This window comes from Ascaphus truei, chromosome 7 (assembly GCF_040206685.1).
Source record: "Ascaphus truei isolate aAscTru1 chromosome 7, aAscTru1.hap1, whole genome shotgun sequence".
NCBI lineage: Eukaryota > Metazoa > Chordata > Amphibia > Anura > Ascaphidae > Ascaphus > Ascaphus truei.
The window spans coordinates 104,047,872-104,073,570 of NC_134489.1; the positions used below are offsets into that span (position 1 = coordinate 104,047,872).

Here is a 25,699-nt window from a genome sequence, read left to right on the forward strand (position 1 = left end):
CCTGCTAAGGAACAGATGATTGTTATTATGTCCTGATCTGTAAAACCATAGAATTCAAAGAGGGTGTACTTTCTTTTTCACATGACTGTAAATATATATAAGAAGAGACCAATAAAGAGACTGCACTTTTACTTATACTCCTGCCTGAGAGTGAAGTGTATCGGGAGGAGGGGAAGGAGAACTCTCTTGTAGGTACTTCCCCCCCCCCATACAGCTGGGGGCTGCAGGAGATGGAGGCGCTGCACCAGTAAGTGACAGAGGCACAACCCCAGAAGCCTGTCCTGTTCTCCCCCATGTCATCGCGGGAGACTCAGGGCCCCCTGTTACCAGCAGTTATGCACCACACTAAGACACATAGCCTGAGCAGTAGATTCCCAAGGAGACCCTATCTGAGATTGGGGGGGAGGGGGGAATAAGGGTTACATATATATGATACATTAATAAATATAGATTTCTAGATGTGTCACTTTTAGCTTCCAAATACTCTGTACCGCAGACCTTCCGTCTTCCAGGTCATGTGATCACTAGCGTAGTGATCACGTGGCCGCAATCTGCCCTGTAGTAATGTATGAGGAAGTCCTGCCCTGCAAACCAGCGCAAACATCAATGACGTTGGAACTTGGGGTAATATCAACTAGCCCACCGGCTGCCACTTACAGTATTACCAATGTCATGGGACACTCACAGGGTTAAGTAACGTATACAGGCAAATTATTTTGAAATCTAAAAAAAAACTAGCAAACCGTTTATTGGGTACAAAAGCAGTAGTGCTGGTTTATTGACTAAACTTCCTTAGAAAATATGACAATTCTACGCCATATCAGTGAAGGGAGAAAGTCAGGGTTAGATGCTCCACTCTTACGGTCCAGATTGTTAACATACAGTAGTACAGAGGTGGACAACTCCAGTCCTCATGGGCCACCAACAGGTATTCAAGATATCCCCACTTCAGCACAGGTGGAATACTGAGCCACCTGTGCTGAAGCAGGGATATAGATAACCTGAACACCTGACCTGGTGGTGGCCCTTGAGGACTGGAGTTGGTCACCCCTGCATTATATTCCTATAACTTCTCTTTTATAATTCAGAGCTCTGCACTCATCAGAGCAACCATGGCATAGTGTTATCTTCTCAGGTCGGTACATGAGCACAACGATACCCTCGATAACAAAAAGGATCCTTTTCTTGTCCATTCCGTTATATTTGTTATAGGGTGTGGGGTTAAAGATACACAAATTAAAACAAATGTTAACCCCTTTGCTGCCAGGGGCACATTGCAAAGCAGCAGCCTGTGTGCTGGGTTCTCTGCCAGAGAAGGGGTTAAAAGATCCAAAGGCGTTACATAGCGGAGTGCTTTCACCTTACTGTAATGTCAGTTTATGTTTCTAAATGGGACTGCAACCAGGCATCACACACAGTGTTCAGTAAAAAAGGGGACCCCTTTCATTTGTCATCAGATCGTATATATTTCTCACACAGCCCCCATGAGAATGTGCAAACTTGTAGGTCTGTGATGTAGATTAACACTATACTGTACAAGAAGCACAATGTAGACAATCAACTGATATTAACTAAATTTATGTCACTATTATGTCAGCAAGTCCCAGATGCGCTGCGGGAGGTACGTGTTCATTAAACGAGAAATCGTTTTTCCTTCGTACTTTAGCTCTAAAATGTGTTAAACTGCTGTAATCTAATCTGAAACACTAAGATTACTATACAGTTTGAGTTCAAAGTATGGTTCAAATTGTGTATTCAAAATGTCCTCTTCCAGCTGCTGAAACGCCTGAAGACGAGAACGCCGCGATCTGATCACATCCTCGATAACGCGCTGATCCAGCTGCTCCCTCTCCTGAACAATACGAATTAGTTTTTTCAGTCCTAGCTACCCTACTTTATCAGGTTCTGTCTGCGTTTTGGACTATAATTCCTGCTCCGTCCCAAGCACTTTATAACGCACTTATCTTCTTTGCTAAACACTATTTTGTCTATGCACGTGATGAGGTCATCACGTCGTCACCAGCGCCAAAGAATATTTATTAGAGTATCAGATAATTCTCAAACATAATAATCTTCTGTGGCAGACCTATAATTGCTCAAAAATTCATGAGAACTGAGTGATTGTTCTGCAACATATGATAAAAAAATAAAAGGGGTCCCGTTTTGTTCTGAACACACACACACAGTGTATACACACACAGTGTATACACACACACAGTGTATATACACACACACACACACAATGTATACACACACACAGTGTATATACACACACAGTGTATATACACACACAGTGTATACACACACACACACTGTGTATACACACACGCACACAGTGTATATACACACACACACACAGTGTATATACACACACACAGTGTATACACACACACAAATAGACGTGTAACAGATTCCTCATTGGTTATTTGTGTAAAATGCCTTCATGCCCAGACTGGATCATATCCCCCAATGTTTTGGTGATCGCCTTGGACACGTGGCAACACGTTACACGGGAGCTGGTACATAACGTGTCCGAGTAAATGTTCCTATTAACCTTTTCAGTGCCTTCATGATGCTTGTTTCCTCGGGGTGCCGGATCGAAACAGAAGTGGAGACCTCCCACCCCCCCTAATACTGCACTTTCCGTCATCTGGGGCCGGGTCGAATCACATGACTGCTCGTGGATCCAGGTCCCGTGGCACTCTGCGGGTTGAAGAAGCCGACATGGCATTCTGATGCACAACCACACGTGTGTTGTCTCTCCTTTCAGGAGTCAGGACCATGAATGAAACTGTGGCAGGAACAGTAAATATGGCCCTGTTTGCCTTTATAGTATGTGGAGTTATTCCACAAGGTACCTTCCAGTGCTGCATGAGACCCTTACATGGGCCCTAAGTGTAACGGGTCCTCTGGCGCCAGAAGATGTCCTACATAATAACCAGGTAGCACCATTTAGTTAATATGGGCAAAAATCCGGGTGACTGAAAAATCAGACATTATTTGTAGATCGTTTTTCAATGGGAAAGTATTGTAACATGAATCTAGGGAGGAATGTTCCTTTCCTTAGTTCCTCCCTTCCGTTTGATTCCCTGTGCGTTGAGCATAACTTTTCCTTTCTGTTGCTTAGTAATGTAACACTCGGGATGAGCAGAGGAAACTCTTGATTGACAAGGAATGTGCATCATGGGAGTTTCAAAGAGAACCATAAAAGTGAAATGACTGTTTTTAAAGATGATACAATTATTGCAAGGAAGCTACTGTAATTACCTTGTTGACATTTTTTTAAAAAATGTTTTGAGGGACTGGCCCTTTAGACCAGTAGTGCTCAACTTCAGTTAAAGACTGAGCCAATGATTGAGCCACCTGTGCTGAAGCAGGGATATCCTGAAAACCTGACCTGTTGGGGGTGGTCTTGAGAACTGGAGTGGAGTGCTTTAGTCTAGCACAGTATATCAAGCAACCAGCAGAATGGAACCTACATCTATTGTACTCCTGGATTCTGTGTGCTGTGGATGTCAATTCCTTACATAGAAACCCTTTATAGTCATTTATTTTTAAGGCACTTTTCACAGTTAAAAAAAACAACTAAAGCTTTTTTTTTTTCCTTCTGCTGCATTCAGCTATATCTTTAAAACATAAAAATGTAGGGAAAAAAATGTAGTCATAATACTATAATATTTTAAGGCATTGTACTTGGGAAAATAGATGGTGCCATTTCCATTACTCATTATTTAATACATACAGTATGTTAACCCTGCCAGAGGGGGCTGCAATGCATTACAGCACAGGGTTAACAAAAGGAGACCCCACTAAAATCCAAAGTGTTTAAAAAAAAAAAAACCCACATATCTTACTTTTTCACTGATAAAATATGTTCTTATGTTTAGAGTACTTCTGGTTTGGGACATTTTGGAATGGATTACGCTATTGAGGATAGCCCAATGAGATACATGTGGTGACCTAGAGGAAGTCCAGGTTGGTGGGAGGCATCTTACTCTATCCCGTGTTATCAAATACTTTAAGTAATCTGTCAATCAAAAAGTAAGTTTAGTCTTGGAAAAAACAATACCTTAATACCCCCCAAAAAGGTAAACTAAATATAGTATAGGAGAATGGCACGTTTCCCTGTCTAGTATTCAACTGTCCTTTAACAACAACTGCTGGTTATATTTCATTGTGTAACGCCTTCTGCGCCATAGGGGCTCAGGAACATAGCACTGCGAAGCAGGATCCTCTGGTGCGTAATAGGTTATTGATACAAGGATTAAGGCTCTCTCTCCAAATGTAACAAGCACAGAATAAAAAACCCTTAATGCTGACGGTTTTAGGCATCGGTCAAAAAATTTCCATTGACAAGTCTACTGGCGGGTGCTTATCCACCACCATTATTAACTTGTCCTGAGTAGAAACACAATATGAATTCTTGGCTCTTGTTAGGCTGGTTTGCTTCATGGCCCTGTCCTGAACAGCCGAGTGTCGAAATGATTCAGGCATGTGACGTTGCAGATAACCTGCACGGTGTCATTGTGTGAAGCGCATTTCCTGCAATATCCTAATCCAGCCTGTTAGAGTTAAGTTCCCCTGAGATATAAAATGACCTGTTCTTTCCTCCACCATTCCTATTGTAGTGCTTCTTTTCTAGTGTTTCAAATTGGTGAATCCTTTGACACAAACCAAGTAAAACAGAAAGAAGTTGAGCACAGAGGAACGAATTCTCCAGGGTATTTCGCTTTTAAATGAAGTATTCCTTTTTGGTTTCATCCACAGCTTCCTGGAGAGAAGGGTCGTTTTTCAAAGCAGCATCAGCGCTCTCGGCAAACTCTGTTCCCTTGGCCTCATTGGTGTGGTAGGTCCCCTTGTGTCTGTACATGTAACGAAGCATCACTACCAGGAGACATAGTAAGACCACGGCAACTGCTGCGATCACACCTGTGGGGGATGAATCGCACATTAATAGCAAGCTATTGGCATGCAGTGTAATGAATCTAAACTCAATGCGCACCTCAATCAGCCGTCCACAAACAATACTCAATCAATGCCCTGCACCCCAAAATGTGCCACAATATCCTGTCCACCCGAAATCAACTTGCGAACACAGAAAACAGGAGTGCCTCCAGTTACAGTGCTCCCCAGTTTAAATGTGCCATGCACCAATGTCTTGTGTTTTTATACACGGATTTTGATCCTCTCATGATCCTCTGGAGTCACTGGCTGTCTAGGATTGAGGAACATGTCTTCACTATTCCTGGGTCATCACTAGGAATGTCTGAGTAACAGTCAGGCTATTACTGATAACACCAGGATGTTGAAGCCAGAAGTAACATGGCGGTCATTGTCGGGATATTTGGACATAATAAAGTCACATACTTGTGTGCAACCTAGAATTTTGCATGCAAGCAAAACTCTAATTTGCAATATTGCATTCAAAATATCGACACACACCTGCCGCGTCCCACTCCTACGCACCGACATCACTGACCAGCCGCCACAACCACTCACTCACCACCCACCCAGCGCCTCACACCCACCGGCCGCACTCACACCCCTACGCACCGACATCACTGACCAGCCGCCACCCGCACTCACCAGACACCCGCCGCCTCACACCCGCTCACACCCTAGCGGTAGCCCCACCCAAAGCCAGCACTCACTACCCACCCGCCACCCGTACTGAACACCCACCCGACGCCTCACACCCGCTCACACCCTAGAGGGACACACCCCTCACATTTTTACATCACATGTCACCAAAATATACATTGTACTGTGGTGTCGTTACAATAAACCATTTTAAACAACTTCGTATTAGATTTTCTTCCATGTTTCTTTTCAACATTATTAAACAGCCTTTCCACCAAATAGACATCCTATTGTTCCCCTATTTATAAATAATACTACCTATTACGGATTTACATCCCGGGCAACGCCGAGTATATCAGCTAGTACTACTCTAAGTCTGCAGTTTCACATTTGCAGGGAATCATGTATTTCCCTCGTGTCCCATTTCTAAAAAAGGGACAAACTATTCCCCCTGGCAAATCTCAGTTTTATGAAGTCTCAGTGTGCTTTCTCTCATTCAGTTTTCCTGCTCTCTCTTCTACACTTCTCGTTTTCTCTCTCCATGGATACTCGCTGCTTCCTTCTTCCTACTCTTTCTGTGATTTATATTTGTGTCCATCTCGCCTTTTCCTGCGGTCTCATTATTGTAGGTCATTCTCACTGATTTGAATAAACTGATAGTGCTGCGGTGGTGAGCGGTGGCTTCATTTCCTCGGCATTGTGTTACATTGTATGCACCTTTGGCTGCCAAAGGATGAAAGAAGTCCGAACATTTTCCTAATCTTTTAAAAAGGTTTAATACAACCAGGAGACCATAAACTAAAACTAACCCTATATCCCCCCCCCCCCCCCAGCCCCTGCCGCCAACTCCAAATGTGTAAACTATTGACCCGTGATATGTTATTGCTTTTCTAAGGAAATGACAAATTCCATTAATATGTTGAAATATAGAAGGTATTAGCAATGCCAATACATCTTTTTAAGATTGTGGTTATTTTATCTGAGTTTTGAGTGACAGACCCAAGTGAGCCTGTGGATCCTTTTTGTCCTTCCATATGTTGTTTTTTTCCCCCCATTTGTTCTAAAATGTTATTACTCTCAGCTTAGCTGGAATTTAATATTAGATCCAAGAGAACAGCCACCTACATCCAATGTTTATTGCCTCTGCCCATGCTGTAAGGTATGACATTAAATCTGACTGCCTTACCTGCGATGATAGCTGCATCTGTTCCACTGCTGGTGCCTTCTGCAGCTGTGAATAGATCAGAACATTAGATCAGTTACTTAACCTCTTAAACTATACATCTTTGGGTGTAAAATACATCTGGGCTGCTTTGCTGCCGATGGATCAACTGGGCATTATAGAGCATTATTTTGCTGGTGCCTTTAGCAGCCAATGGGTTAATCCTCAAAGATATAAAAAAACAAAACCCCTCTTCTTGTATTTATCCAAGTGTCCTGGCTGTAAAACTGGGACAACGAGGGGGTAAAGAAAAGTGTGTGACAAATAGCAGAAATCCCATTACTTTCTGTCGAACTTTTTTCTTTGAACAATGATTTGCTCTCTTCTTGCACCTCTGTTTCCCGGCAAATGGCTGCTTTGTGACAGACCCGCAAACTGCTAGTTTTAGGTTAAACTGCCAAACTTTGTCATTTTGAAGGTGTTTTAATATGAAAGGGATGTTCTATTTCCCTCTTGTGTCATCGATTTGGAGAGCAGGAGTTAGGGCTGCTGTTACTTCACATAGATTTTTCATGCATTTTTCCGTCTCTTGCTGCTTGTTCTTTTCCATTTGTTTTGTGCATCAAAATAAAACATCATTTCAAACCCAAAACAGTTGTACTGTATCAAGTGCGGGAGATCAGCGGCGTAACCAGCGTGTCGGTAAAACCTGCTATGTGGGGTTGGAGAGCCCATCAGGGCCTGACCGGTCGGTGCTAGAGGTTGGGCCTAACCTCCGGATCCGGCACGGAAATGCTGGGGCCTGGGGTGGGGGGGGGGGGGGAGGCGGGGTGAGGGGGGGTGTCTCACCCTGCGACCAAGTTCGGCAGGTGTGAAGACATATCTTAAAACACACCTCTTTAACTAAGCATATAAGTAGCTTCGTGGCAGGTACTATACATCGACCTTAACCCCTTGCAGATGCAATTACCAGAAAACCCTTCCAATGTCTTTATAAGTTCTCCCTATTTAATACTTAGATTGTAAGCTCTTTGGGGCAGGGACTCATTTTCTCATTTTTACTTTTATGTCTGAAGCGCTTACTCCCACTCTGTGTTATATTATTATGCCACATGTATTACTGCTGTGAAGTGCTATCTACATGGATGGCGCTATATAATATAAAGATATACATAAATACATGGTAAAATTCTAATTGGGGGGGGGGGTTGAGTGTGTGTGTGGGGGGGAGATGAGAGAGGAAGGGGGAGAGAGTGACAGAGAGGAGGGGGGAGAGAGACAGGAGCGATTGTGAGTGGGAATGAGAGGAGGGGGCAGAGTGAGAGAGATGAGGTGTAAAAGGGAGTAAGTGTGAGAAAGAGGGGGTGCTGTGAAATAGATGGGGAGGGAGAGGGGGTAGAAATAGAGGACGGTGAGAGAGTGAGTTTTGTGAGAGGGAGGCAGGGAGTGTAAGGGAAAGAGAGGGGGTCTCACAAGGTTACAGCGATGGAAACGAGATGTATTTAGCGGTTTTTATTTGCAAGGCCCTTTAAAAATGTTTGCAGGGGGCACCAAAAAATGTAGTTACGCCTGTGACAGCTGAATAAGAAAGCTGTTGTGTCTGACACAGACAGGACGGTAAATTAATGATGCACCACATGATGTTAATAGAGTCAGCTTGAATCAAAGATGAGCGCAGAACGTACAGCTGCTCCCCGGGAAAAGCAGCAGTCCTCCCCAGAATACGTTTTTCTTTCACCTCACCCAGAAGTTGATCTCTTTCCCCCCAAACCTCTGCGAACCCCCAGGACCAGAAATATTTGTAATTGTTTAGGTGCTGGTTCTGACACAAAACAAAAAATTACAAATATGAGGGTGATGAGTAGAAGGTTGCAATGTCATCTCTTGAGGATTTTGTAACTTCCTATTGGTCTGGCAGAGCGAGCCTGAGCACGCAGCCATTGTATGTAAGCCCAATGGACACAAACCTACTTGTCACTTGGAAACCGGTGGTCAAGGGACCCACAGATTCAGGGAAGCAGAAAAATGTAAAATACAGCGACCAGGCGTGACGGGCACACAAAAAGCTCACGATCTGTTGCTCATTGGCAGCAGGACAAACTCCAGATTATTTTTCCCTTCTAGGATAAATTGCCCAGAACACGCGGTGCCATGAAATGTACCAGTGTCTAGTGGATGCACATTGATGAATTTGGTAGCACTGCAGGAAATGATGGGATTTCCTGGGCAGTTTATCTTTGGGATCGGGAAGGGACTGAAATCCTCACCCCACCTACTGCTTCTGTTTGTCAGCCTGTCCTGCGCCTTTCAAATTCTTTTATATTTCACAGGCGCTGAAGCATCCTCTCTCCTGCCTCTTGCTCTGCATGACTTGAGATATACTGTCAAACTATTTATGAGCTTGTGCTGAGAGCGGTTATATGTCAAGAGCAGACTATCCCTCTCACAAAATGTGGCCCTACTATTTATATACAATATATAAGATTGGAGTGGGTGTTTCTGCGAACGTATTAAACTGTTCTATGCAAAAGAGTAAAATAAGCCGGCAAATTAAAAGCTACAATAAATGGGTCTTTAATAGCTCAATGTTTCGACTTCCAAATGGAGCTTTTATCAAGCGCTCCATTGGGAAGTCGAAACGTTTAGATACATTTATTGTACACTTTGGTGTGTCGGCTTTTTTTTTTACACATTCACATATATACATATGCACAAAGACACACACACACACACACACATATATATCAAATGGAAATATCACTGTGTGCTCATTTGCATGTCTTACACAGGTCTGCAACCCTGCCTTATCACCTAGAATACAGTGCTTCCACTGCAGCAAGGGATTCTGGGAAATTACATGCAAATGAGCACACAGTGCCACCTTTTGCTTCAAATCAATTTTGACATAGACCCCTATAAGCTTATACTTGCTGCATTGCTTAGCTTTTCAGCACAGCCTGGGTTAAGATGCATAGCCAGTAACCCTACCCACAGACAGCTGTTTCGACCTTTTAGGTCTCATGAGTGTGGTTATACAGTACCGGCTTTGCAATTTGAAGCTTGGATAGGTATACACCACACATTAGATAAATTATGGTGGGTAAAAATAAAGTGACAAAAAACCCTCCACTGTATATTCTTAAAGATCAATGCAAAATTAAGTGCAAAATTAAGTGCAAAATAAAATGACTGTGTTATACATATTTTCTCTAGGAATCAGGTGCCACCTGTAATTTAGTATTTGTGACACTGAAAAAATTAGAGGCGGCAGTGCGCAAAAAATATTTTCTTATCTCATGGAACCTGCTAAATGAAAAATGTAGCATTTTTATACCTTTAAAGATTCCATAAGACCCCTCCTGGCGTCATAGAAGTCTCAAAGTACTATTAGAATTATTCACCTTTAATTCATACTTTTTCTTACAAAATTGTACAACGTACCATTTAAAAATTAACCAGCAAAATCAATATGGCAAGTCAAGTATCATTGTACCTTTAACTAGATTCATTGTCGATTGTAATACAGAGTACACTATAATTGTACAATTAAAGAAGACAATGTGGCTACAAAACTCTGAACACTGATTTCAACTTTGAAGAACTCTCATGTTTGTCTTTCTGCAGTGTTTAGGACTAATAATATTCTCGTTAATTGGCATACGATGTATGCCCCTTTGGCGATCAATGGATTGAAGAAGCTTTTTACATTGATCAATGCAGCCAGGAGATCCAAGTAGGACTATCCCAACACCCCCATCTCCTGACTTCAAATGTATAAACGTTTGACCGATACAAATCGTCCTGGGACATCTTATTGCTTAAGGAAATGACAAACTCAATGAAAAAGTTTAAATATAAAAGGACGCCAAGTCCTTTTTTATAATTTTAATGATCTTGTTTAGTCCCCCCCAAAAAGTATCACAACTTTCAAGAAGTCTACACTTATCCAGGCCCAACATGCCTACAAGAACTTAAAACTACTGTAGAAAGGGGGGGGGGGGTGATAGACAGCACTCTGACACAATGACTCAGCAAGGTTGCAGGGTGCACGGAACAGGAAGGGACCCTAATTCCCTTCAGAAGTACTAACAAACCAAAAGATAGTACTAGCACTCTCTGTCTCACAGCTACAGATATAAGCGAATACCAGTGTAGGGAATATGAATAATTTAATTACACTAATAATAAACTGAAAATATAGCAACAATAGCCAATACGCCAATGCAAGAATAAATATCACCATAGAGCAAAAATAAAAGGGGGTGGAGGGGAAAGAAGAAGAAGGGGAAAAAACATGAAACAAAAGGAAAAAATCACAATAATGGAAAAAGGAAAGCAAACTAGGGGGGGCGACGTTTCGAGGGGTGACCTCTTCATCTGGCCCATTCCCCCTGGTCCCAAAGGGTCCCAGAGGTACTTCCCTAAGCCTTCCCTCCCCACTGTCAAATAATCCCACACTCAGCTAAAGATATAAATCAAAAGTCCTATAGAGGGCAAATCACATAAGTAGACACCAGATATCAAACAATAAATGTGAATACATGAATATTGTGAAAGACAAAGTATATATGTAGATATCAGATGTCAGACAGTAAACAAGTAGAAGCAAACCCTCTATCAACAGCTCCTAGTGCCCTGTGGATTGCTTGCAGATGCCAGATGCCAGATGAAGAGGTCACCCCTCGAAACGTCGCCCCCCTTGTTTGCTTTCCTTTTTCCATTATTGTGATTTTTTCCTTTTGTTTCATGTTTTTTCCCCTTCTCCTTCTTTCCCCTCCACCCCCTTTTATTTTTGCTCTATGGTGATATTTATTCGTGCATTGGCGTTTATTATTAGTGTTATTAAATTATTCATATTCCCTACACTGGTATTCACTTATATCTGTAGCTGTGAGACAGAGAATGATGGTACTATCTTTTGGTTTGTTAAAACTACTGTACTTTTAACTACAATCTTATCATGTATATTGGAGGTTATACAGTATATTGTCCTGGAACAGGATTATGTGTTTTCTCTGCTCTCAAGCTGCCAGCACTCCCCAGTGTAAATTGTAACACTGTTGATACAAATGTTGCTAACCTTTGTGGTTTGGCAGCTAGTTGCCTTGGCAACACCCCTCTTTTTCCAGTAACATGGTTTGCCCATACTCCCCTGTTATGTTTATTAAAAATGTATAGTCCTGACTATATCCTGTTTGTACCGACAGCCATACTTCCTTTTGGAGCCAGCAGTCTGTGAGTACCCATCCTTTTACTGCCTCTCCCAGAACAAATCATTGATATTTTAGCTTCCCCTTATAAGTGCCACCCCCAAGTTATTTTTATGTTCCTGTATACTCTTCCAATAAAGCTGCAGAAAATAGAAAGACTCTGTGTGCATTTAAAGGGGACGAGTTAACCTGCCTAACCCTACTCCTTTGTTACAGGGAGCTTGATGGCCAGAACATGTATGAAAGCGTCAAGAATAAAAAACAGGATAGGACAGCAACTGATGTACTACAAAAAAATGTCATTGCTTCCAATGGGACTCTTTTCTAAAATAGCCTTCGTTGTTGTAAAGATTGGGAACACAGAAGAATAATATGTGCATGCCATATATATAATTTATTTTCACCAACCATACACAAAAACGTTTCAAGAGAGAAGCTACGCTCAAGACCGTGGGTGCCAGAGGAAGCAGGCCAAAAACATGAATAACTTGTTTTCTTCTCAGTACCAAAATAGCAGTGTGATGAGCAAATTGCCATTTTTTGGGCTCAGACTAATCTGTGGGTGGCAAGTGATTGACAACATCTGCCTGTACGTGGAATATGAGCTGGTATACTAAAATGGTTTTAAAGAGATTAGAAACAATTCTTACCTTTGAGCAAGTGAATTATATTACTGTATTAAAAACCTTGTGATTCACACTCATTATATTGTTAATGAACTTTTGATGGTGTAATTAATCACGATGAATGAAGATCCTTCTTTAATAAAACGATGCAAAAATGTCTGGTTTTTCATTCATAAAGTAGCCTAACCTTCTGGTCAATGGTAAATTAGCAGTCACAGTCTAGAGTTATTAAAAGAATAAACTTCTTGCCCTGCTGTTGGCAATATGATAACATGTTTCATTACATATTCTTTAGAACAGGGGTGCTCAACTCCAGTCCTCAAGAACCCCCACCCCCAACAGATCAGGTTTTAAGGATATCCGTGCTTCAGCACAGGTGGCTCAATTAGTGGCTCAGTAAAAGACCGAGCCACCTGTGCTGAAGCTGAGATATCCTCAAACCCTGACCTGTTGGGGGGTCTTGGGGACTGGACTTAGGCACCCCTGCTTTAGAGCTGACCTTTGTGAAATAATTTGGTATTTTGGCCACACCCTGGCTGTTATTTTCATTGTCAACATTTATTACCCAACAATTGTCTCACATGGACATTTACGCGATGGGCAGAGGTGTAAAAATATCACTGCAAAAAAAGGTCAGAGTTTGCCAAAAAGATGGTGTCTTGCCATACACAATCTGCAATATTTTCATTCACCTTTGCGGAGGAAGTGTGTGGGCACATCCACTGTCTGTGCCTCTGTGTTGTACAGTACCCAAAGATGTACTTCAAATGATTGTATTTGTCGTGGTGAAAGATTTGTAATAATGAACAATAAGATAATAAAAAATGCACAAATGCGCACCAGGGATTAGTGGAAGGTAATTTATTAGAAATACACAAAAACTGAGGGGATCCAACCCCACCTCAGAACAGCTGTGCAGCTGAATGGCTAAGTACTACCAAGGAGAACACCTAATGGTGACAAAACCCTAAGCTGCACAGTATACAAATACAGTAAAATTTATATAAAAAACATGAAAGAAAAAAACAAACATGAAAACAACTATCAACAGATTTGTATAGAAACCGCCATAGGGTTGGGTACTGGCAAGGGGAAACGGACACTCACACTGAGACAGGTCATCCTGCGCGTGTATGCTGGTAAGCTGAGACGGAGCCTGCAGGAGACAGCAGCGGTTTTATCCATCTCCGCGGTGCCGAGATCCGGATCCTGTGCAGACACCGCGAGTCTGCTGACTGTCTCAGTGTGAGTGTCCGTTTCCCCTTGCCAGTGCCCAACCCTATGGCGGTTTCTATACAAATCTGTTGATAGGTTGTTTTCATGTTTGTTTTTTTCTTTCATGTTTTTTATATAAATTTTACTGTATTTGTATACTGTGCAGCTTAGGGTTTAGTCACCATTAGGTGTTCTCCTTTTTTAGTACTTAGCCGTTCAGCTGCACAGCTGTTCTGAGGTGGGGTTGGATCCCCTCAGTTTTTGTGTATTTTTAATAAATTACCTTCCACTAATCCCTGGTGCGCATTTGTGCATTTTTTATTATCTTGTTTTTCAGGGTGCCTTCCCCCCTTTCTAAGGGGGGTTCACCTAGATTTGAGAGTTTCTGGGGAGACGCTTTATGTACATGCTGCAAAGGGATCATCCACACCATCATACAGCACGAGCACTGAATATCCTGTTTTTTCTACCTTTAATGAACAATAACTCTAATAAATATTAAATATAGTTAAGTCACACGGGTTATTTCCGGGCCCCGGTGGAAGGATTGCGTAGTGCAGACTGCCTCTTGCAATGCTTCTATCGTCTCTCATCACTGCTGCTGCTCTAACGTATATTCACACCATGGTCTTACTTCAAAGACTTCCCTGTCAGATCTGCCCTAGTAGGAGGCTTTCATTGCACAATCCTGCCAGGGAAGTCTCTCCGGCATATATGTATAGCCGGGGCCCCCCTGGCTCCCTGTGTGTCCCCTTACCTTTCCATAGGGGTATAGGACTGCAGGTTTCAGCAGCCTCAGGGGCTGCAGGACGCGTTGCCAGGCAACCAATAGGGCTGAGAGATGTACTGTATGGCACTTAGAATTCTGACAGTTGGGATTCTGACAGTTAAGGGGACTGTGAGTTGGGGCCAGGGCAGACAAGGGGAAGGGAGGGGAAGGGAGGGGAAGGTAGGGGAAGGGAGGGGAAGGGAGGGTCTGAGTGTCAGTGGCACTGAGACTAGGCCAGAGATTCCCCATAGGTCCCAGATATGCTCCACTCACGTGTAGCTTGTGGCTGCTGCAGGGAAAGCCCATTAGATAGGGATGCTTCCCCATTTAATATAGTGTCAGGGACACAGTTAAGACGCCGTGTGGTGATCGCAGTCTGTGGTCTGGGATCAGACCACCGCTGTGCTATCAAAGACTCTTAAAGGTGAGACCCTCCTATCGGAGTCCACCCAACACAGAGGCGGACGCCATCGCGGAGGGCCACGTCGCTGGATCAGACAGATCCTCATTTCTAAGTCGGCTGCACCGAGTACTGGAGTACTTGGCAGGTACCTCAACAAGTGCACCAACAGTTCATGGTATAGTGCTAGTCCCTACACTTTTGGGTGGGCTGGACACTGGGAAACGGACATCAGGGTATTGGTGCAAGCATCCGATATACTTTGGAACACTCACTGGTGATACTGGGCGGGGTGCTCATTATACTGGGAGGTGGTGTTATGTTATATGTGTTATCAGTAAAGGTTGTTATTATATACTGTGTGTTTACTATTACTATTGGTTCCTGTGAGGGGCTTCTCCCACTATGCCGGGATCCCTCGCAGGTGGAGGCACTGCACCGAGACGATTATAATACCACCCCAGGCTCCCCCGTGGTGGAGGCTTGGGTCTTCTGTGAGCCAACAAGTAACAGCAGTACCGGTAGTCTCTTCATTTAGGGGGAAAGAGGGCTACATATGTAATCCTCTTGCTTTTACAGTTCAGTGCCAGACAGAGCTGTTGTAACAATGGCCTCTTTCCCCTGTCCCTAGAGCCGACTTTATGATAGCACTGGTAACGTGCTGTTTGATCACTGGGAGACAGTGACCTATGTGAACCCTATTTTTTGCCACAGGAGTGGCCAGCAACGCAAAGCAAAGGACCAAAAAAAATGGGATTGTAAAAAGAAAGAAGTTGACGGAAAAGTTTGACATTTTGTTCACGCCGATCACTAATGGCATTTCTGTCACCCTTCACATGCAGTTGTACCACTGCTGGCATTCTTATTAAAGTCTTCTGTCGGTATCTGGTGCAAAAAACATCACTACTGATGGAGAGATCAAGGTCTTACCTGGTGGGCAAATCAGTAATGGAACTAGTCTTCCCTGGAATTTGGTTGGGGGCTGTGTGAAGAATAGTAATGAAGCCTTATAAGAGATGCCTGGCAGACTTTAGGGGAGAATATCTCTTGAACTGGGGTGGACCTTTCCACGTGCTGCTCTAACTATCCCAAGGGCATGTGGGCCGTAAACCTCATTCCTAATCGTACAAGTAAGAAAGGGATTCGGAACAGGAAGCAGGATCTCTCTGTATAATCCTGTACACATCCTCCAAGGCCAAAAGAGGACTATCATTACACACACTACTTCATTCATTACATACACTAAGAACACAACTGAAACTTGCCTTGGGCTACATTGTGTCCCCAGTCATATCCGGATGCCCCTGCTCATCAGGAAAATTCTCAGCCTAAACTATTTTTGTGTTTAGACTTTAGACAGCAAGAGATTGTTTTGTTCTCAATCAGGTGGAGGTCCTGTGACAGAGGTCCTGTGATGCTTCTGTAAAGCTCTTTCCTCATTTGGGACCAGCAGGAGCTCGAATTCTGGGCTCCATGCGGCAAAACTTGAAAAGGGAAAAGTTCTGAGCTGTAGTCTTTGGTCGGCCAGGCACAGAGAATGAATAGGACCTTTCATCCTGAATCCCAGTAGTCTACTTCTCCCCGGTTTAACCCTTTGCTATCCGATGGCTTAGGGTTACATTTGCCAATTTTCATTTGATGCACACAGCAAATATAATAGAACACACAATACATATTTCTAAGAAATGCACCCGGTCTCATTATAAGGCTGGGGAAAGACTTGGATGAGCGAGTCCTAAACGCTGCTATTTCTGGGCACTGGATGTGTTCACCTTCATTGTATTCACCAATTGGATGGCTCCAGGCAAGCGTTAGCTTCTCCATACATGCCTTTATTTACATGTGACTGCACTTCCTCAGGGGAAACTTTTTGATGAGACATCAGTAAATTCATCACACTCATATAGGTCTTCTATGTCTCAGAGCACCTAACCCTTTCTGGACTATGTTTTTTTAATACACATTTCTAGGCTAATTAGAACCTAACTGACAAAGTCCTGTGCAAAGTATAATAAATAATAACAATAAAGTACTGTATCTGTAAAAAGAAAAGAAAAAAACACACCAGCACAAAAAGGATAAAATGAGCAACAAAGAAGAAATATTTCACATTAATATCTCTCAAAGAAAGAAATACCTGAAGTCAAGGAAAAAAACCACATTAAAATTAAAATGTACCTTTAAATTCATTAGCTCACATTAATTTGAGCAATTAAAATCAGTACATTATGACATGCCGTGAAATGGTAGTAGTGAGTTTACAACAAACACATAGAGGCATTAAAGATGCCCCTTATCTTTATTTGGTAGGAGACTTAATGCACTCGCAGGGTACACTTCAAAGGCCAGCATTCTAACTCTTTCCCTCCCTTGTGCCTCCTGCTTGCTGCTGATAAACAGCTTAGCTCCTCCTCAGGATTTATCGCTGGTTGGAAATAAACTCCACCGTCCAAGATAGCAAACATCCTGCCTAATTCCTAATGCTGCAGTCACACTGCAGAGTCATGGCAGGAATCCTAGATCATTGGAGAAGAAGCTTGTTAGGTGCAAGATGCAAAAGGGTGAAAAGGAAAACTAATATAACCCCTTCAATGCCAGTTGCCGGCCTCTCTGGTAACAACGGGGTGAAGTATACAAAACATGATGCACGTGGTCACAGATTAATAAAGCCGTGTAATTTGATCAATTCTATTATTATGTGTGTGCTGCTCGACTCTCCCCCTTATGTATATTACAAACGCACGTACAGTATGTGAAGTAGAATCTCTGCAAAGAGAATGGATGCACAGAGGTTCAGGGACACAGGTGCAAAATGCCTTAGTGCCAATTTGGCATCAAACCAAACCGACCCTATGATACATAGAGATCCATTCTAGCAGTTTGGCAGCATGAACACTTTGATAGATATATAGTCCCTTTGTAAATCAAAATCTAGCTTGAGGAACTAGAGCCAGCGACCCATTAAAGTATACAAAAGGGGACAACTTTAAAAAAAAAATCAATTTGGCTGCCTACTGTCTGATGACCCTTTATTTTCTTTAAATGCCCTAAATGTAGAAATAAACGTTTCACAACTTATTCAACAGCCCCACAGCAACATGTCACACAATACTCCGAGCACGTCCAATACATTGATTTTCAGTATATGTTCCTTTTTGCTTCTACATATGTAAGATCACATTTTGAGTTAATACGCATATGGTTATAAAAAGAGCCCTGGTATCCTATGGGAAACGTCTCTTTTTATAGAGACACACGGTAAGAAATCACATCGTCTTGTCTGTTCCTTGCTCTTTTATTCTCAAACCTCTGGGCACGGTGCCCTCCAGGTCTCCGCCAGCTTTAATTGAATTTAGACTATTAATTTGATGAACTAATGGAATGAAAGACCCCTGGGATGTTCTATGCAATGAGCACACACTGCTCAACGAACAGAATCGCATCACGCTACAGATGCAAGCGTATGGACCACAATGCTACATACGACAATACAGTGGGCTAAGTCAGCCCTTGATGGAGCCACTGATTGAGCCACCTGTGCTGAAGCAGGGATATTTTAAAATCTGACCTGTTAGAGGCCCTTGAGGACTAGAGTTGGCCGCCCCTGCACTAGATATTCTCCCTCAAAACATATACATTAAATGGAGTTAATTATGAATTAGGTAACCTGACAAGACGGTAACAGCTGCTACAAAGCCTCCCACATGGCCAAATACATCAGTATGTTGTTAGACATGAAGTTCAGTGAAATGCAACTTGCTACATTGAGCCTAGTTAGGGTTTTGTTACAAGGGCAGTGTGGCATGCAATCCCTGCTCCTCAATCAGCTCTGAAATAGTTAAATATGCAACACCAAATCAACTATCTGTGTGCCGGAGGGGACCCGTGGTCAGAGGGCCCCCTCCGGCACTCGGGATCACATGACCACTCTCAGAAGTGGTCACTTGACCTCCCCGTCACTGATGATGGAAGAGGACGCGTCATCCCCCTTCTGTCCGCCATCCCTTCAGATCGCGTCCTGAACTCCATAGGAGCACAGGATGCAATTTCCCCTAAGACAACCAGCATTTTTTTGGAGGGGACATGGTTGCTACATTGAGGCATCTCGGGTGCCAGAGCCCATGACATAGTAGCTAGGTCCCAGGGTACTCAAAGGGTTAAAAAAAATAAGATAGCACCTGCAGGGGTGTCGGCTCCATTATCTCTATCATAACCGTTACTCAGATTGTGTTGCATATATAGTAGGGTGACCAGATATCCTGGTTAAGCTGGGGTAGTCCCATTTTGTAGGGCTGTCTCAACTTTTTGGGGTGCTGTCCCAGTTTTCTGCCCTTTCAGGCCGTGCATGTGCACGAGCAGCCGGCGAGTGCCGATTCCGCATGCATGACATTTGGCTCGGTTTTTTGCCTGGACAAATATGGTCACCCTAATATATAGGTACCGTAGAATGTGGTTAGGGATGGGCAAAAAACGGTCAAAATTAGTTTCCCAGAATTCTACGGATTATTTTGACAAAAATCGTTCCGCACAGATTGAGTACTAAAAATCCAACTACAATGAGAGAGAGAAGGAGACACAGACACAGACACAGACACAGACACAGACACAGACACAGAGACAGGCACAGGCACAGACACAGGCACAGGCACAGGCACAGAGAGAGACTTTTAATTTAGTAGTATCTCATGTATTTTAGCAGTCTCCAGTTGTACATATATCCCCTCAAACTTCCCTCTAAATAAATTAGGGAGACATGCCTGTGTGTGTCAGTCAAAGGAATTGCCCGAGGCGGCTCCAAAAATATATATGCAACTGGCGACTGCTAATTAAAATTAAAAATTTTGCGGAAGTACTTATTATTCTAAATGAGCAATATGGGTTTATTTTTATAAATTATTATTATTACAGGATTGAAGCAGGGGTCCCCGAAATGTAACCATGTTCATTTAATCTCCAGGCCCCCCCCCCCCGGCTTCCAGACATAATAACCTCTGTAGGGTGTGCCAGTATATCTATTCAGTTTAAATGTCCCTGTCACACGGGCCAATAAGAAACCGCATCGGATAACGTCACAGCTTCCTATTGGCCCGCGTGACGCGGGACATTTAAACACCACCATTATGTTAGGCACACCGTTTCTCTGACTGCAGAGATACTGGCACCCATTCCGGGGGTAACTCTCTGGAAGCAGGGTGCTCAGCTGATGCTCAGCTCCAAAGCCTCTCTGCTTCAATCATGTACTTAAAACCCCTACTGCAGCTTTAATTAGAGCTTCACAAAGCGGGAAAAGAAGTCTGAGGGGCATATTAGCAGCAGATATGTGCAACGTTCTCACGAGGGTGCGAACCCTGACCTTCACGGAAAGAGCCACGTCTGAGTCACAGTCTGCAAGCTATTCGCCAAGCATCAAGTCAATGTGCATCGCAGTCGTGTCTAATACAAGTCACAAGATGCTCCAAAACCGCAAGTTTTTTCCCCGGAAACTATAAATGGGGCACACGGCGTGTTTCACTCACGGTCTGGCAATATTTTGCTTCAAGCTTACTCATTTGATAACATTATTAGTCCTTTGAAGCTCAGCGAAATGTTAACATTTTGGGGGGAAACGCGTACAATTTGGTGAATGCCCATTTTGGCCTATTTTGCCCACATCATCTAATTAGCACTGCTAACCCATCATGGCCCAATAATTTGGTTTTATAGATTAGGGCTCTTTGATAAATCATGATCAGAATGCCAGAACAGAGCAGTGCAGCACAGAAGGGGTATTTGTGAGAGCAGGTAATAGGGCATTTGGATCATAAAACATATAGAGAGTAATGATATTTAACCTCTTCAATGCCCTACTGATGTTATGGGTAGAGATGGGCAATCTTCTTTGGTGGATTTGAATCTGCCCCGGATCGGCCGGTTCCTTTGGCCTGGGTATTTTCACAGATCAGTCCCAAAAAGTCAAATCCGTAATGGCGAATTAAATCTATCCCTATGTTTAAAAAAAAAAAAAAAATAGGTTTGATGCAGGGGTCTCCAAAGCTAAACCACGTTGATGTCAGCTCCCCGAGATACCTCCGTAGGGGTGGAGGTATCTCTCTTTCAGTTTAAATGTCCTGGTCACAGCTTCCTATTATTGGCCCACAGGAGAGGGACATTTAAACAGCAGAGAGATACCGGCACTCCCAACGGGGGGGGGGGGGGGGCGGGGAAGTATCTCAGGAAGCAGGGGGTATCCAGAGCTGAAATCAATGTGGTTCAGCTTCAGAGACCCCATGCTTCAAACCGATTAAAAAAAATAAAATCATTTTTTTAAATATTTTGGAATCAGGTTTTTAAAAATACTCTCCACTTCCGTTCCCTGTATCCAAGGTCTCATGGCGTCATGTTATCACTCCAGGAGAAGTCACATGATGCCGTCCCTGGCACTGAAAAGGTTAAAGGGTGGGTGGAGTATTAGCCTGCTTCAACATTTTGGGAAGCTCCTCAAAATAAAAAGAATATGATCATAAATGAAACTTGGATTTACTCCAATTTAAACATTGACGTTAACACAAAGCAGCAATTTGCAAACATATTTCACATAATTCTCAAAATAACTGAAAATAGCTAAAAAAAAAAATTTTTTTTACAAAGACCAACTACAATATGATAATAGACTTTAACGTACGTCTAGTTCAATGACTGATTTTATTGATATCCTGCCGCTAGCCTTGGATGTAAACATACCCGTATTGTAAGCAGCTGCTGTGTAAACAAGACAGTGCTCTGCCCTTCTTCTGCAAATGATTTCATGGGCTGGACAAACTCTCCAGCTTTCTAGAGCTTGTTTTATTTTTTAAACATAAGTGGATTTATGTTCAGAATCCAGTGAGTTGCAGATTTAGACAGGATACAGGAATATCCTGTTTGCATTAGTGGGGAGATTAACGGATAGGCCATTACAGGACAGATGGGAAGCTAATTGAGTATGATCAGACTTGCTTCTTAACATAATACAGTGTGTGGATGTATGCAGCCATAGCCCCAGGACGGTGTATATGGGGAGTGTGGGCAAAGCAAAGCACTCGGATAGTGGGATATATTCTTACATCAATCATTTTAGTCTGTGGGTGCACTAAATAAATTTATTTCCTAAGGTTGCTTCATTTATTAATACTGCACGAACATTTACAATGTGAGAGAACAAATGTATACGGCACTTCACGTTAAATCGCCTTGTTGGCAGAAGAAGGCGTTATTACCAGCTACACAAAAATGTGTGTCTTAGAGCTAAGCTGGCCAACTTCTATCCCCAAGGGCCACCAACAGGGCAGGTTGACAGAGCCACATGTGCTGAAGCAAGGATATCCTTAAAACCTGACCTGTTGGAGGCCCTTGAGGACTGGAGTTGGCCGCTCCTGCCTTAAAGGGAGCATGAAACCGCCAAATGCTCATTATTTTATCCCATAATCCGCTGACTAAAATGTTAAGAATAGGGCATTTTCAAGTAGACATCCCTGACAAAGGAAAAGGACATTTACACAACATTTGGTAACAAAGTTTACAATCTAATTGTCTTCCTTAAACAAATGTAACTATCCAGAGTGAAGAGACTTTGCTGCTTTTGTTTCAATTCAAACTAAAATTACAATTTATATTTTTTCTTAGGGCCTCTGATTGTTGAAGTTATTCCCAATCAGGTCTTTCCTCCCCCCTTTCTCCTCCGGGTCCTTATCAGACACAGATAAGGGGATGGGGACAGAGGGGCCTGTCTGTGCAAACTGTTGTTGAACACAGAGTAACATCGGACATAAAATCCCGTCCCGCTCACAGTCACCATGTGCCCAAGCTCATTGTAAAAATACTTATAGGTGTTGGATTACCATTAAGAAAAGCATCAATCCGCCAGATATAACCCCTAGATCAGGGGGGCTCAGCTCCAGTCCTCAAGCCCCCCCAACAGGTCAGGTTTTCAGGATATCCCAGCTTCAGCACAGGTGGCTCAATTAGTCCCTTTTTCAGCACAGCCACTGATTGAGCCACCTGTGCTGAAGCTGGGACATCCTGAAAACCTGACCTGTTGTGGGGGCTTAAGGACTGAGCCCCCCTGCACTAGATGTTCTCCAGCAGAGTGCCATGTTACCCTGGGGTGCTGCGACCCTCTTTTGAAAGAGATAGCTATGTCTACGGAAATTAAAGGGTTAAGATGCCCAATAACCAAAAATAACCTACCCGCCCACCAACCCAGTACTGCAACCCAGTACTGCATTGCTGGCCCCTCTAGCACTCAACGGGTTAAACACATGGTTCAAGTGCACTTTTTATGGGCCTGATAGTACATAATGCAACTACAATGGTTTTTTCCGTGTGCCAGTTCGGCCCGATCGCACTTTATACAATCAGGACCGATGTCTTCCAGATGCGCAGAACGTGACTTCTGCCTCCTCATGGAAGATCTCTCTTTGGTACCCATTCTCAGACCCAAATCCTTAGTGTTACTTTAAGCCAAACAGTTTCCCAACATCTGGCTCAGGTTGCGTGCAAACACACACACACACACACACACACACACACACACACACACACACACACACACACACACACACACACACACACACACACACACACACACACACACACACACACACACACACACACACACACACACACACACACACACACACAGTGTCACAGATATACACACACACACACACACACACACAATAATAATAGCATGTTTTTGTATAGCGCTGCTAGTTGTACATAGCGCTTTACAGAGACGTTTTGCAGGCACAGGTCCCTGCCCCGTGGAACTTACAATCTGTTTTTGGTGCCCGAGGCACAGGGAGATAAAGTGACTTGCCTAAATTCACAAGGGGACGACACCGGGAATTGAACCAGGTTCCCCTGCTTCAAACTCAGTGCCAGTCAGTTAACACCATCACACAGTGTTACACTGACACACACACAGAGTCACTCAGACACACACAATCAACACACACACACACACACACACACACACACACACACACACACACACACACACACACACACACACACACACACACACACACACACACACACACAATCAGACACACACACATAGTCACACAGGCACAGAATCACACACACACAAAGCGAGGCAGCCACATTGCTGCCTGATTCTCAGAATCCTCTGAGTAATTTTGGAATATCCCCCATTTCCTTATTTGTGCTGGTCACCTCTGTGTAAACTTGTCACTTTTTTTTGAAGGTTTAACCCTTTGAGTGTTCCCACTCATAAGGTCTGGCACTCCAGGGGTTACTTCATGGGTCATGTTCTAAGGGAGACCACCCAACGGGAATGGCAGGGGAGGGCTAACCTATAGTGACCCCGCAACGAGGAGCGGTCACATGATCACTATGCGCCGTGCCCCCCAGGCACTCAAAGGGTTAATCTATACATATGCACAAAGTATTATTAGAGGCATCTAAGTGAAACTCAATTATTATTATTGAGTTGCTAGCGATGCATTGCAACATCGGCACCAAAGAGGTTAATAATTGTAGTAACTCACTTAGATTTGCAATAAAGTTGGCATTGCACAGCACTCCAGCACAACAGCGGTTAATAATTCTATGCTGCATCCACACCCATTGTACTGCGCTGCAGCATATGCTGGCGATATGTTACAAAAAAGGCTAATCATTTCAAAATTCATACATGGGGATAATAGCGCTAGAGGCATTGCCATTCTCTCTCCAGCACTCAAGTGGTTAACTGAAGTAGCCCACGTGAGCTTTCTCCGCAAGGCATGCCCGGGTCCGGCGGTACCGAAGGGTTAACGCACGAGTCTTTCCTGCGCCTTTTCATTGACCAAAACTGGAATGAAAGTCTTGGCAGGCAGCCGGCTTCCCCCGGCGCAAAACCAGAGCGAAGTCGTTACTCACGTGGAGGCGTGGTACTCAGGCTGGGGGAAGACATGCTGCGGGTTCTACAGGACCTGTGTTATACGCAGCGGACTCCCCCCGTGGCTCCGGCTGGAAAAGTGGGACCGAGTTTGTGGAAGGAGCCAGGAGAACGGAGCTCTCTGGTTGCAAAACACTCCTCGTCTGCCTTGTGACCCTCTCCAAACTGGGAGAGGAAACAGCACATATGTCACACGCAGTACTGGATCATACGAGGAGGGGAGGGGCTCAGCTTTACAGATAACAGGAACTGTGTTTTTTTTAACGTGTGCTCTGTTATCAGTGGTGCTGTGTTGGATTTCGAGAGAAAAAAACACCACTTTCTTTAAAGAGGCATTTCAAGCGGCATTTAAAAAAAATATGCATCTTTTTTTGCTGTAATATATGCAGACTTTGATTACCTTTATTGAAATGAATTGCCGAAGCTGATGATTGGTTCGTTCTCCCGTATTAGATTGGCAAAGTACCTGTTTCCCTAGGGTTCACTAAATGGCTGCCTTTCAGTTTTAATCAATCCTTCCGTCAGTGTAATTCAGCAGCTACAATGTATTCTAAAATTATTAAGGTAACATTATCTATTGTTACAGTTTTCAGCTCAAACTGCTGGGAATATTGGCAACACATTATCACAAACAGGAAAGTGTTGCAAAGATCTTGCCCTTCTGGGGAAGTGTGTTAAAATACTGTATGCTGTTGAAATCTACGGATGCTTAGTATGTTAAAACTCATTAAAAATGGTAATAAGACTTGAATTACATTTTTTTTAGTAAAGTATTATCTAATACTACTGATTTATAAAAAATAAAAAATCAGTTG

At 43.2% G+C, this 25,699-nt stretch overlaps 1 protein-coding gene across 1 annotated transcript; it reads right to left on the reverse strand.

Moving 5' to 3' along the window:
- Window positions 1-44: 44 nt before the first annotated feature.
- On the reverse strand, window positions 45-25,070 carry GYPC (glycophorin C (Gerbich blood group)). The gene is made up of 3 exons (XM_075609764.1): window positions 24,866-25,070; window positions 6,767-6,811; window positions 45-4,929 (listed from the first exon to the last, which is right to left on the reverse strand). The coding sequence occupies exons 1-3, from the start codon at window positions 24,897-24,899 to the stop codon at window positions 4,733-4,735; spliced, it is 276 nt and encodes a 91-aa protein (XP_075465879.1). The 5' UTR covers window positions 24,900-25,070; the 3' UTR covers window positions 45-4,732.
- Between the last annotated feature and the right edge of the window lie 629 nt (window positions 25,071-25,699).